The sequence below is a fragment of the Hyla sarda genome, unplaced genomic scaffold (genome assembly GCF_029499605.1).
Source record: "Hyla sarda isolate aHylSar1 unplaced genomic scaffold, aHylSar1.hap1 scaffold_388, whole genome shotgun sequence".
Lineage (NCBI taxonomy): Eukaryota > Metazoa > Chordata > Amphibia > Anura > Hylidae > Hyla > Hyla sarda.
Genome location: NW_026610407.1, coordinates 135,984 through 151,754, shown reverse-complemented (window position 1 = coordinate 151,754; position 15,771 = coordinate 135,984). Strand labels below are relative to the sequence as shown.

The 15,771-nt window shown below is 41.9% G+C and overlaps 1 protein-coding gene and 1 pseudogene across 1 annotated transcript in view; one reads left to right on the top strand and one right to left on the bottom strand.

Annotated features, from left to right (window-relative positions):
• Positions 1–2,109: 2,109 nt before the first annotated feature.
• The window catches only part of LOC130332799 (zinc finger protein 585A-like), a 105,650-nt pseudogene continuing 91,988 nt past the window's right edge, over positions 2,110–15,771 (bottom strand).
• The window catches only part of LOC130332798 (oocyte zinc finger protein XlCOF7.1-like), a 117,676-nt gene continuing 113,477 nt past the window's right edge, over positions 11,573–15,771 (top strand). The window contains exons 1-3 of the mRNA XM_056553826.1: positions 11,573–11,655; positions 12,980–13,127; positions 13,700–13,879. Coding sequence (XP_056409801.1) covers positions 13,050–13,127; positions 13,700–13,879 — 258 coding nt within the window. The 5' untranslated portion in view covers positions 11,573–11,655; positions 12,980–13,049. The remainder of the gene's footprint in view (positions 11,656–12,979; positions 13,128–13,699; positions 13,880–15,771) is intronic.

Genomic DNA, 15,771 nt, shown 5'->3' with positions numbered 1-15,771 from the left:
GCCTCCTTTATAAATGAAGGTGCGTCTATTATAATTGAGGGTGTGTCTATTATAATTCAAGGTGTCTCCTTTATAAATGAGGGTGTCTATTATAAATGTGGGTGTGCCTATGATTGAGGGTGTGTCTATTATAATTTAGGGTGCGTCTATTATAATTGAGGGTGTGTCTGTTATAATTCAAGGTGTCTCCTTTATAAATGAGGGTGTGTCTATTATAAATGTGGGTGTGTCTATGATTGAGGGTGTGTCTATTATAATTCAAGGTGTCTCCTTTATAAATGAGGGTGTGTCTATTATAAATGTGGGTGTGTCTATTATAATTGAGGGTGTGTCTATTATAATTCAAGGGGTCTTATTTAAAAATGAGGGTGTGTTTATTATAAATGGCCAGTGTGTCTATTATAAATGGGGGGTGTCTATTATAAATGGGGGGGGTTTATATAGTGCACACAGATTCCGCAGCGCTGTACACTCATATTGGTCCCTGTCCCCATTGGGGTCACATGTTATTGAAGTGTGGGAGGAAACCGGAGGAAACCCACACAAACATGGAAGAACATACAAACTCTTTGCAGATGTTGTCTTCTGTGCTGCAAGGTAACAGTGCAAACCACTGAGCCCCCGTGCTGCCCCATGAGGGGGGTTTATCCTAATATATATATATCTGGTTCATTACGAGTCCAATCCTCCTCCCTTGTGGGCCGGCATGGTATACATTAGGTGGTGGGTGTTTTCTTATTGGATACTTCATGTGTATATATGGTATATCCTCCCACTGTACTGAAATAGTATTGTACTATGTCATTAGATTCTATATATATACATCCAGCACTGTACAGTGTATCTCAGTGATAACCTGTAACCTTGATAATGAGAACATGTATTGAGAAATATCCCATTACATAATATGTAACATATGTGAACAAAGAGCGATCTGTCAATCATGGCTGGTGGGGGCGGAGTAACTGTGAGGACCCCCCCCCCCTTCTTGTTTCAGGCAGCATGAAAGTGATGAAAGTTCTAGAATCAGAACATTTTCCATACACATCATTATTCCCCCATGTGATCGTGTGGTGCAGACATAGAAGAAAACTCACTTCTGTACGGCCGGGTTCACACTGCAGAATCTCCGCGGGCGTCACTAGGACCGCACAGAGTAAGCGGATCTGCCGAAAGATCTGATCAGAAATACATTACTGTCTATGGGGATGGCAATGCAGTCCGCATGGTCTCCTAGTACCGCAAGCGGAGGGATGAGATGGATAAGGAACTCTGGGGGAGATTCTCAAAGAATTTTGCGCCAAAAAAAAACAATTTCTGCCAAAATTTTGGCATGAAAAGTATCGGCCACATTTTCAAAGTGCTTTGTGGTGCGGCTTACACTGTTCACGTCAGTTTTGTAAAAGTGGGCGTGTCCACGTATATTGTCGGCTTTACATGATATTTGGGGTGAGAGTCCAGTTTACATCCAAAATTTCACTCCAGCTTTTTGATATCACAGAATTGGTTGTAGGTTTATTGTTTTTTTTTCTTAGTTTTTTTGGAAAAGGTGTTATTTAAGTAATTATTAAAAAAAAGAAATAATTATTATTGAAAAATGTAATTAAAAAAAACCATATATATATCAAAAGCTGAACTGTGAGCCGCTCACCGATAGCACGCTCACCTCTCCACCTGTGCCCAGGGCCGACCGGTACCACCTCCGGCTAAGTGCTTGTACGAACAGAACAATAAGGTCCGGCACTAGAGTGATTGCAGGTAAAGACTGTTTGTTGCTTTATTGAAGATATCGCAGTACAAAGCTGGAAGTCTAGACTGCGATATCTTCAATAAAACAACAAACAGTCTTTACCTGCAACCACTCTAGTGCCGGACCTTATTGTTCTCTTGTGAGATGTTTCTGACAGAATTTTCTGGGATATAAAATTTAGTGCAAAAATCAGCAATTTTGGTTCAAAAATTGCCAATTTTGGCGCAAAAAAAAATCCAATATGGCTGCAACAAGAAAAAATTTTTTTGCCACAAAGAAAAACAAAAGTGGTACAAAAATTAATGTTCACATATTTTCAAAGCAGCACAAAGGGGCCTTTGAAATTGTGAGGAGAAAGAAAAAGGTGAATAATATCGCTGGAATAGAAATTACAGTATTAAACATTTGTAACAAGGTTTAATGTATAATATTCTAGTACCTGGTGACGTATATACAGATGTGTTATTTGGATTCTGTTTGCATTTTGTATAACAGACATTTCTGTAGGTGTACAACAAGATGTGCTTTCCGAGTAAAACATTTCCCACATTCTGAACATGGAAATGGCTTCTCACCTGTGTGAGTTATTTGATGTTCAACAAGATTTGATTTCTTAGTAAAACATTTTCCACATTCTAAACATGAAAATGGCTTCTCCCCTGTGTGAGTTCTCTGATGTTCAATAATATTTGATTTAGAAGTAAAACATTTCCCACATTCTGAACATGAAAATGGGTTCTCCCCTGTGTGAATTCTCATATGTCTAACAAGCCGTGATTTAGAAGTAAAACATTTTACACATTCTGAACATGAAAATGGCTTCCCTCCTGTGTGAGCTGTTTGATGTTCAACAAGATTTGATTTCTTAGTAAAACATTTCCCACATTCTGAACATGGAAATGGCTTCTCACCTGTGTGAGTTCTGTGATGTTCAACAAGCCGTGATTTAGAAGTAAAACATTTCCCACATTCTGAACATGAAAACAGTGAGTTCTCTGATGCTGAACAAGCCACGTTTTAGAAGTAAAATATTTTCCACATTCTGAACATGAAAATGGCTTCTCTCCTGTGTGAGTTCTCTGATGTCCAACAAGATGCGATTTCTGAGTGAAACATTTTCCACATTGTGAACATGAAAAGGGCTTCTCTCCTGTGTGAGTTCTCTGATGTACAACAAGATCTGATTTAGAAGTAAAACATTTCCCACATTCTGAACATGAATATGGTTTCTTTCCTGTATGAGCTTGTTGGTGTCCAACACCCCTTCTGTGACTTTTATTTTGCTGAACATCCTGTGATGAATGAGAAGACAGGACTTGTATATAAGGATGAGATGACAGATCTTGGCTGTGAAGGGCTGAGGGTGTATCTGGGATAATGGAATGTTCTTCATATGTATCTTGTGTGATATCATCATCTGCTTTATAATCTGAAGATATAAGATTCTCCTCTGATCTCCTGGGACAAGAATCTGCAGAGAATAACACAGATTTTATTAATAATTGCGCCCATATTTATAGTCTTTTTAGTACAACATTGTAAGTGCAGCATGTGACATCATGGAACCTTTTCAACAAGGGAACCACCAGTAATGGCGGACATCAGCGATATCGCTGATGTCCACCATTAACCCCTTAGATCCCGTAGATCAATACAGATCACGGCACCTGTGGCAGTGCGGCACTTGTAATCACTGATCTGATTGTAGGTGGCACAGAGGTCCCCTCACCTGCCTCCACCGCTCTCCCGGGGTCTTCTGCACTGATCTGCCTTCCAGCAGACCAGAGCAGAAGATCGCTGATGATACTGATCAGTGCTATGCCTATGTATAGCACTGAACAGCATTGGTAATCTAATGATTGCAATAGATAGTCACCTATGGGGACATAAGGAGTTAAAAATAAAAGTTAAAAAAATTGAAAAACCCACCCTAATAAAAATTTTAATCACTATTTTCCCCTATTTTACTCAAAAAAGCATCAAAAAATGATAATATAAACATATTTGGTGTTGCTGCCTGAATAAATATCCGATCAAATAATGTTAATGATCCCGTGCGGTGAACAGCGTAAACGTAAAAAAGTACAAAAAAATTGCTGCTTTTTGGTCACATCACATTCAAAATTAATTTTTTTTTTATAAAAAAGCGACTAAAAAGTCACAAATACACAAAAGTGAAATAAAAAAAAAAATACAGGTCATGATGCAAAAAATGAGCCCTCATACCGCCCGGTATACGGAAAAATGAAAAAGTTATAGGTGGTCCAAGTAGGGAGACTGATTTTGTAAAAAAATAAAAAAAAAGGTTTGTGATTTTTTTAAAAGCAGGACAATAAAATAAAAATATGTGATCACGGGGAGAATTTTAATCATTGACCAACAGAATAAAGAAAACGTCATTTTTACCGTAAAGTGTCCAGCAGCGTTTTCATTAAAATTTCCTCACAAAAAATAATAATTTGGGTTCGCTGTACACTTTATGGTAAAATGAGTGATGTCATTACAAAGGACAATTGGTCCCGCAAAAAACAAGTCCTCATATGGGTCTGTGGATGGAAATTTAACCCCTTAAGGACTGAGCATTTTTCCACTTTTGTTTTTTCCTCCTTACCTTTAAAAAATCATAACTCTTTCAATTTTGCACCTAAAAATCCATATTATGGCTTATTTTTTGCATCACCATTATACTTTGTAATGACATCAGTCATTTTACCCAAAAACCTACGGCGAAATAGAAATAAAAATCATTGTGCGACAAAATTGAAGAAAAAACGCCATTTTGTAACTTTTGGAGGCTTCCAAAAGTAAGGGGCGGTATGAATGCTCATTTTTTTGCGCCGTGTTCTGAAGTTTTTAGCGGTACCATTTTTTGTATTGATCGGACTTTTTGATCGCTTTTTATAAATTTTTTCATTATATAAAAAGTGACCAAAAATACGATATTTTGGACTTTGGAATTTTTTTTGCGCGTACGCCATTGTCCGTGCGGTTTAATTAACAATATATTTTTATATTTTTTACATTTCCGCACACGGCGATATCACATGTTTATTTTTATTTACACAGTTTTTTTTTATTTTATGGGAAAAGGGGGGTGATTCAAACTTTTATTAGGGAAGGGGTTAAATGATCTTTATTCACAATTTTTAAACTATTTTTTGCAGTGTTATAGGTCCCATAGGAGGCTATAACACTGCACACACTGATCTTTTACATTGATCATTGTTATCCCATAGGAGACTATAACACTGTACACACTGATCTCTTACACTGATCATTGTTATCCCATAGGAGGCTATAACACTGCACACACTGATCTTTTACATTGATCATTGTTATCCCATAGGAGACTATAACACTGTACACACTGATCTCTTACACTGATCATTGTTATCCCATAGGAGGCTATAACACTGCACACACTGATCTTTTACATTGATCATTGTTATCCCATAGGAGACTATAACACTGCACACACTGATCTCTTATCCTGATCATTGTTATCCCATAGGGGGGCTATAACACTGCACACACTGATCTCTTACACTGATTATTGTTATCCCATAGGAGACTATAACACTGCACACACTGATCTCTTACACTGATCATTGTTATCCCATAGGAGACTATAACACTGCACACACTAATCTCTTATACTGATCATTATTATCCCATAGGAGACTATAACACTGCACACACTGATCTCTTACACTGATTATTGTTATCCCATAGGAGACTAGAACGTACAAAAAAGAACAGGACAATGTGAACAAGAGTGAAGGTAATGCGGCAAATAAAGAAAAATCGGAAACCAGCGTAGCTCGGCATTTTTCAGAATACAGACACAATGTGAACGAACTTAGATGGCAGGTACTTGAAAACATAGAGGGCGATAATAAGGAACAAGTAAAAATGAAACTATTGAGGAACGAGGTGCGCTGGATACAAAAACTGGGTACTTTAAAACCGGACGGGATTAATGAGATCTGCAATTTCAATGTATTTTTATAACTAAGCGTATACTGTAACTGTACTGTTGTTTTCATGTGGTTTTTTATGTGATTTTAATTCCTTTTGATACGTTTTTGTAACTTTTGTATTTCCGCTGTAGAATTAAGATCTCGCGAGAATGTAAACGTATTTAACTTGATGATGGGCGTTTTTCACATTATGCTGGACAAAGAAGGTGTTTCCTTCAAAACGTTGCATGGACTTACACACCTGCTGGTGTAGGAGATGGCCGTATACAGGTTATACAACTAAAGACAACTTGATGAGCTGATACATATCTCCTGCTGGACACTGCTGATTTATTACTTTGTGCACATGGGTGAATATTCTAATGTTGAAAAATTGTATATCTTCTGAATATATAAATATATAAAGAAAACTTAAGCATCAATTGAAACGTGTGTTACACCCTTTTTTCTATTGGATGCATTTTTTCTGAATACAGAGCACTCAGGTAACCACGTTTACCCCATGCACAGTGAGCCCCCACACTTATGATTGTAATCCCATAGGAGACTATAATACTGCACACACTGATCTCTTATACTGATCACTGTTATCCCATAGGAGACTATAACACTGCACACACTGATCTCTTATACTGATCACTGTTATCCCATAGGAGACTATAATACTGGACACACTGACATTACACTGATCATTGTTATCCCATAGGAGATTATAACACTGCACACACTGATCTTTTACACTGATCATTGTTATCCCATAGGAGACTATAACACTGTACACACTGATCTCTTACACTGATCATTGTTATCCCATAGGAGGCTATAACACTGCACACACTGATCTCTTATCCTGATCATTGTTATCCCATAGGGGACTATAACACTGCACACACTGATCTCTTACACTGATCATTGTTATCCCATAGGAGACTATAACACTGCACACACTGATCTCTTATACTGATCATTGTTATCCCATAGGAGACTATAACACTGCACACACTGATCTCTTATACTGATCATTGTTATCCCATAGGAGACTAGAATGTACAAAAAAGAACAGGACAATGTGAACAAGAGTGAAGGTAATGCGGCAAATAAAGAAAAATCGGAAACCAGCGTAGCTCGGCATTTTTCAGAATACAGACACAATGTGAACGAACTTAGATGGCAGGTACTTGAAAACATAGAGGGCGATAATAAGGAACAAGTAAAAATGAAACTATTGAGGAACGAGGTGCGCTGGATACAAAAACTGGGTACTTTAAAACCGGACGGGATTAATGAGATCTGCAATTTCAATGTATTTTTATAACTAAGCGTATACTGTAACTGTACTGTTGTTTTCATGTGGTTTTTTATGTGATTTTAATTCCTTTTGATACGTTTTTGTAACTTTTGTATTTCCGCTGTAGAATTAAGATCTCGCGAGAATGTAAACGTATTTAACTTGATGATGGGCGTTTTTCACATTATGCTGGACAAAGAAGGTGTTTCCTTCAAAACGTTGCATGGACTTACACACCTGCTGGTGTAGGAGATGGCCGTATACAGGTTATACAACTAAAGACAACTTGATGAGCTGATACATATCTCCTGCTGGACACTGCTGATTTATTACTTTGTGCACATGGGTGAATATTCTAATGTTGAAAAATTGTATATCTTCTGAATATATAAATATATAAAGAAAACTTAAGCATCAATTGAAACGTGTGTTACACCCTTTTTTCTATTGGATGCATTTTTTCTGAGTACAGAGCACTCAGGTAACCACGTTTACCCCATGCACAGTGAGCCCCCACACTTATGATTGTAATCCCATAGGAGACTATAATACTGCACACACTGATCTCCGACACTGATCATTGTTATCCCATAGGAGACTATAACACTGCACACACTGATCTCTTACACTGATCACTGTTATCCCATAGGAGACTATAATACTGGACACACTGACATTACACTGATCATTGTTATCCCATAGGAGATTATAACACTGCACACACTGATCTTTTACACTGATCATTGTTATCCCATAGGAGACTATAACACTACACACACTGATCTCTTATACTGATCAATGGTTTCTCATAGGATCGATGATTCTTCCGCTTGACTGCTCATGTCTGGATCTCAGGCACTGAGCAGCCATTTGGCGATCGGACACCAGGAGGCAGGTAAGGGACCCTCCTGCTGTCCTACAGCTGTTCGGGATGCTGCGGTGAAATCGCTGCGATCCCAAACAGCCCGCTGAGCTAGCCAGGGGTAGTTTACTTTCACTTTAGACGCGGCAGTCAACTTTGAACTCTGTGGCTAAAGGGTTAATAGCGCGCGGAACCGCGATCAGTGCTGCACGCTATAAGCCACGGCCGGGCCCGACCCGCTATAAACAACGGCCGGGCCCTAGCCGCTATGACGCAGGGCCACAGCGTTATAGAACGGGAGCGGACTTAAGGGGTTAAAAGAGTTATGGATATTAGAAGGTGAGGACGAAAAAATTAAAACGCAAAAATAAAATTGGCCTGGTCCTTAAGGCCAAAATGGACATGGTCATTAAGGGGTTAATGATAAAACGCATGCTAAGTATCAGTAAAGGCCACACTTTGAAACCACTGATCTAAATCAAAATCCTGTCCGGCTGCAGCATCATCTCTGTCCCAGCTGAAGCACAGACCTGGCAGGATAAGTACTCCTCTGTGCTCACTCCTGTCCTATCAGACTGCAGCATGAAAGCAGAGAGGAGGGGGTTACAGAATAGCCTGCAGTGATTGGATAAAGAGACCCGGCACAGCAGACTCAGGGAGGAAGTGAATGAATGGTGAGTGAGGGTGGGCTCAGTGCTTGCCTCGGACACTCCCCTTCCTGAACAGTGGATGCCAGAATAGGTGAGCAGCAGAACAGAGGGATTTGTGAGCCAAATACAGAAGACAAATAAAACAGATCTGTATAGTATCTGGATGACCTAGTGAGTAACATATATGAGCATTATATTTTCTGTGATTACTGCAGTCGGTGACTGAGTAGAATCTGTGACTGTTCTCTGTATTTAGTGGTTACTACTCACCTGGGCAGTTACCTGCAGAAATGTCCTCCTTATACTGCTCATCGCTGCTCATCTCTGTCTCTTCCTCTTTCTTTATGTCTGTAGCATTAATATAGATCATATCTCTCCCTGTAGAAATGCCCTCCTTATACTGCTTATCACTGTTTACATCTGTCTCTTGTTGGTCCTTTATGTCTGTAGCATTAATAGAGCTCAGATGTTTCCCTGTAGGAATGTCCTCCTTATACTGATCATCACTGCTCACATCTGTCTCTTGTTCTTCCTTTATGTCTGTAGGATTAATATAGATCAGATCTTTCCCTGTAGGGCTGTCCTCCTTATACTGCTCATTACCACTCCCATCTGACTCTTCTTTCTTTATGTCTGTAGCATTAATATAAATCAGATGTTTCCCTGTAGGAATGTCCTCCTTATACTGCTCATCACTGCTCAAATCTGTCTCTTCTTCTTTCTTTATGTCTGTAGCATTAATATAGATCCGATCTTTCCGTGTAGGAATGTCCTCTTTATACTGTTCATCACCGCTTACATCTGTCTCTTCTTTTTTCTTTATGTCTGTAGCATTAATATAGATCAGATCTTTCCCTGTAGGAATGTCCTCCTTATACTGCTCATCACAGTTCAAATCTGTCTCTTGTTCTTCCTTTATGTCTGTAGTTTTAACATAGATCAGATCTTTCCCTATAGGTATGTCCTCCTTATACTGCTCATTACTGCTCACATCTGCCTCTTCTTCCTTTATGTCTGTAGCGTTAATATAGATCAGATCTTTCCCTGTAGGAATGTTTTCCTCATACTGCTTATTACGGCTCACTTTTGTCTCTGGAGCATTAATATAGATAAGAACTTCCCCTGTAGGAATGTCCTCCTTATACTGCACATCACCGCTCACATCTGTCTCTTCTTCTTCCTTTATGTCTGTAGCATTAATATAGATCAGATCTTTCTCTGTAGGAAAGTTCTCCTTAAACTGCTTATCACCGCTCACATCTGTCTCTATAGTTTTAATATTGTTCAGATCTTCACCCTGATTCATAAGATGTGAAAGAAATATTGTAAAAGTCATCAGACAGTAGGAGAAGTCACATGGGATGTTATAGATGAGCAGGAGATGAGGAGTCATGGAGGGTGAGGGGACTGACCACAAGATCTTCACAGCCCTTCTACAGATCATAGGGAATATCTCCATCTACCTGATCATCCTGTGGAAGAAGAGGACGGGGACACCTCTCTGGTGCTGTTCTCTTACTGGATCTGACTGTAGGGAACACATACAGAGACTGAATTCATTCTTTACATACAAATAATGAGAGGACGTGTGTATATAGTCATGTCTATTACCTGGTGATGTGAGGGGCTGCTGATCCTTCATCATGACCTGATCCTTGTACTGATCCTTGTGTCCTTCTACATACTCCCACTCCTCCATGGAGAAATAGACCGCCACGTCCTGACACCTTATAGGAACCTGTATTGTGAATAAAGATTTAATTCTATACAATTCCAGGATGTTATATGGAGACATTTGAGGGGATATTCCTGCACATGATTTATCTTCTCGCTCTCGGATGATGAGGTGAATACTTGTCGGGGCAGATCCTCTATATTATGGTCACATGTCCCCAACTGACCACAAGTCTGATGATCCAGCTGTCAGTTCAGGTCATTATACCCAAAGTACCTGTCCCATGGAGTGTAAGGAGCTGATAAGGACACCCACAGTGAAATAGCGGGGTCCTGGTCAGCTGAGAGAACGTGTGGAGGTCCCTAACCTCGCTCCACGCTGTCTGAACGACGCTCCAATGCTGCAGGCAGCCTCAGCATCACAGCATTGATCAGTGTATGTAAGCTGATGCAAAATCCTTTTTGTACAAAAAGTTAGAACTTTTTTATATTTTAAAAGTGTTAAAATAAAACCTATATAAATCATTTATCATTGTAATCGTTTGGACCTACAGAATAAAGAGAATTATTACCGTAATGTGCACTGCGTCCAAACAGAAGAACCCAGATTTTAAAAATTGCTTTTTTTTTTTTCACCCCATAAATAATATTTTATTTTTTGTTGTAGGTTTTACATTAAAATGATTGATGTAATTTTAAATTACTAATCAGTGGTGCAAAAAAAACATCATCAACAACAACAAGACTCATATGGGTTTGTAAAGAGGAAATTACAAGCATAATAGGCTGTTAGAAAGCGAGGAGGAAAAAAGTTAAAATAACACAAAAATGAGAAATCGCTGTGTCGTTAATGGGTTAAAACTCAAAACTGCCGGGTCCTGAAGGGGTTAATAGTACAAAAACCATCTGACAGTACTCCACATGTGACCACACACATACCTCCACCTGCAGACTGTACAGGAGCCGTGTGCTTACAGGACCTGTGATGATGTCACCGTCATGTGATCACTTGGAGGAGGAGTCACGTGATCAGGGGCCGCTGCTTTAGGCTCATCTGCTCAGTGTATGCAGGACTCTGCTGTCACATGACCATTGTCACAGGTCCTTCAATCGCAATCTCTTCTATCCTGCACTGCTGAGCTCCGCCCACTCCTGTCACATGATCCTCCCACAGGTCCTTCAGCCACAGTCACATCTCTACTGCTAAACTTTGCCCCTAAATGTACTGGTCACATGATTGTGACATCATCACAGGTCCTACACCTCCAGCATGTAGCAGATACAGAGCAGGTCCTGGTGGGGCAGTCACTGCTGTTGTGTTGTGTGTGGAGATCTCTCAGAGCAGCAGCCTCTGATCATGTGACTCCTCCTCCTCCTCCTCCATGTGACTGATCACATGACAGTGACATCATCGCAGGTCCTGTGAGCACACGGCTCCTCTACAGATACAGGTATGTGTGTGCGGTCACCATCAGATCAGGATTATTGGGGATGTTTATTATTAACCCTTAAGGACACGGTGTATATTTACATTCTGTGCCCCATATGGGACTTTGAGGTGAACTCAGGAGCTATAAGCAGCCAGGACTCACCACTAATGACGCTCATCGCCATTAACCCTTTAGATTCCATGATCAAAGTCGATTGCAGGATCTAAAATGAGTAAAATGCAGTTGTTGGGGGGCGGAGTCTAGATCAGCTGAGATGATGGCCGGAGGGCCCCTTACCATGCTCTGTGCTCAGATCGGTGCTCTAAGTATACAGACACCTCCACAGCCTGTATAAGCCGAGCACTGATAACACTGATCACTATGGCAGAGCGTTATTCAGGGTTTGTAATAGAAGCCCCTCCCCTAATAAGTTTATATCCCATTTTTGTAATAAAATAATGTAGGTGGGCGTGGCTTAGACATGGCGCTGTATGGTTGTTTTTCTAGGGAGCGCCGTGCCGACCAGCAGTTGTTTACCTGATTTCCTGCCTATACTGCCCCCCAGGGGATGTCTGGATGGTGAAGGTATCAGGTCACTTACCCGCCCATCCTGTCACCTGGTCAGTCTCTTTTCTCCGGGTATCAGCCACATCTTCCATACAGGACTATGTAAGCATCAGGTTTTTTAAGTTTCTCCCGCGCCCCTATTATTACTTAAGAGTTTCCAAACCAGTGTGCCTCCAGCTGTTGTAAAACTACAACTCCCAGCATGCCCTGACAGCCAAATGCTGTAACAGCTGGAGGCACCCTGCTTGGTAAACACTGACTCCGGTGGTGGCCCAGACCCTGCGTGTGTAACGGTATATGATGCTCGGCCTCTGCTGCAGGTAATAGCAGGTTCTTCCGGGGGGACATATCACAATTCACATAAAATCCTGATGTAATTGTGATGTATATTGTGCCCCCTAGTGGACACATTTCACTATTCTTCATTGGACAATGTCATATTGAATCCCTCTATTCTTCTCCCTGCTCTGATGAAGACGTTCTGAATACACCGCAGCCTCAGAGATTAGGAGAAATGGATTCACAACGTCTTCAGCAGAGCAGGGAGAGCGACCTCAGAAGACCTGGAGGACCAGAGCGCCACCACTGGACGGGAGAGGGGAGTGCGCTCTAGTCTATTATTTTACAGCCCTCGGACAATGGATTTTGTTTTATAGAGAAATCTGAAAACTCCTATAATGTCTCCTCAGATGTTTCCCCAGATTATCTCCAGGAAATGGATTTTATTTCTCCATAGAATCTGGTGCGGTTTATCATCATCTCCTCTTCTTCCCTTCAGGTTTCTCCAATCCAGGATCCTCTGCTGATATCTTCTATATAAGAGAATTCTCCTGGATGACCCATCAACCATGGAGAGAGACAGGAACAAGATGGCCGACAGGATCATAAACCTCACCCTACAGATACTCTTCCGGCTTACTGGAGAGGTGAGGGATTCTGGGAGTGATGTCACATGACCTCATTCTTATCTATGTAATAACAGATGGATATGGCTGGAGAGGTGAGGGATTCTGGGAGTGATGTCACATGACCTCATTCTTATCTATGTAATAACAGATGGATATGACTGGAGAGGTGAGGGATTCTGGGAGTGATGTCACATGACCTCATTCTTATCTATGTAATAACAGATGGATATGACTGGAGAGGTGAGGGATTCTGGGAGTGATGTCACATGACCTCATTCTTATCTATGTAATAACAGATGGATAAGACTGGAGAGGTGAGGGATTCTGGGAGTGATGTCACATGACCTCATTCTTATCTATGTAATAACAGATGGATATGACTGGAGAGGTGAGGGATTCTGGGAGTGATGTCACATGACCTCATTCTTATCTATGTAATAACAGATGGATATGACTGGAGAGGTGAGGGATTCTGGGAGTGATGTCACATGACCTCATTCTTATCTATTGAATAACAGATGGATATGACTGGAGAGGTGAGGGATTCTGGGATTGTATGTAGGGATATTAATTTGTCTCTCCATACACAGGATTACACAGTAGTGAAGAAGTCCTCTAGTGGGCGCTGTGGGGCCCCTGTGTGTGAAGGATGGGGAAGAACCCTGAGCCCAATCCCGGGGCCCCCACCTCACTCCCTGATACATGAGGAAATGGATGAACAGAAGATCCTAGAACTCATCAACAAGATGATGGAGCTGCTGACTGGAGAGGTGACCCTGCTGGGACATTATACAGTAATGGAGGGGACTGGTGATGACTGGAGAGGTGACACTGCTGGGACATTATACAGTAATGGAGGGGTCTGGTGATGACTGGAGAGGTGACACTGCTGGGACATTATACAGTAATGGAGGGGTCTGGTGATGACTGGAGAGGTGACACTGCTGGGAATGCTGGGACATTATACAGTAATGGAGGGGTCTGGTGATGACTGGAGAGGTGACACTGCTGGGACATTATACAGTAATGGAGGGGTCTGGTGATGACTGGAGAGGTGACACTGCTGGGACATTATACAGTAATGGAGGGGTCTGGTGATGACTGGAGAGGTGACACTGCTGGGAGATTATGCAGTAATGGAGGGGTCTGGTGATGACTGGAGAGGTGACACTGCTGGGAATGCTGGGACATTATACAGTAATGGAGGGGTCTGGTGATGACTGGAGAGGTGACACTGCTGGGACATTATACAGTAATGGAGGGGTCTGGTGATGACTGGAGAGGTGACACTGCTGGGAATGCTGGGACATTATACAGTAAAGGAGGGGTCTGGTGATGACTGGAGAGGTGACACTGCTGGGACATTATACAGTAATGGAGGGGTCTGGTGATGACTGGAGAGGTGACACTGCTGGGACATTATACAGTAATGGAGGGGTCTGGTGATGACTGGAGAGGTGACACTGCTGGGACATTATACAGTAATGGATGGGTCTGGTGATGATTAGAAAGGTGACACTGCTGGGACATTATACAGTAATGGAGGGCTCTGGTGATGACTGGAGAGGTGACACTGCTGGGAATGCTGGGACATTATACAGTAATGGAGGGGTCTGGTGATGACTGGAGAGGTGACACTGCTGGGAATGCTGGGACATTATACAGTAATGGAGGAGTCTGGTGATGACTGGAGAGGTGACACTGCTGGGAATGCTGGGACATTATACAGTAATGGAGGGGTCTGGTGATGACTGGAGAGGTGACACTGCTGGGACATTATACAGTAATGGAGGGGTCTGGTGATGACTGGAGAGGTGACACTGCTGGGACATTATACAGTAATGGAGGGGTCTGGTGATGACTGGAGAGGTGACCCTGCTGGGACATTATACATTAATGGAGGGGTCTGGTGATGACTGGAGAGGTGACACTGCTGGGACATTATACAGTAATGGAGGGGTCTGGTGATGACTGGAGAGGTGACGCTGCTGGGACATTATACAGTAATGGAGGGGTCTGGTGATGACTGGAGAGGTGACACTGCTGGGACATTATACAGTAATGGAGGGGTCTGGTGATGACTGGAGAGGTGACACTGCTGGGACATTATACAGTAATGGAGGGGTCTGGTGATGACTGGAGAGGTGACCCTGCTGGGATATTATACAGTAATGGAGGGGGTCTGGTGATGACTGGAGAGGTGACACTGCTGGGACATTATACAGTAATGGAGGGGTCTGGTGATGACTGGAGAGGTGACACTGCTGGGACATTATACAGTAATGGAGGGGTCTGGTGATGACTGGAGAGGTGACACTGCTGGGACATTATACAGTAATGGAGGGGTCTGGTGATGACTGGAGAGGTGACACTGCTGGGACATTATACAGTAATGGAGGGGTCTGGTGATGACTGGAGAGGTGACACTGCTGGGACATTATATAGTAATGGAGGGGTCTGGTGATGACTGGAGAGGTGACACTGCTGGGACATTATACAGTAATGGAGGGGTCTGGTGATGACTGGAGAGGTGACACTGCTGGGACATTATACAGTAATGGAGGGGTCTGGTGATGACTGGAGAGGTGACACTGCTGGGACCTTATACTGTAATGGAGGGGTCTGGTGATGACTGGAGAGGTGACCCTGCTGGGACATTATA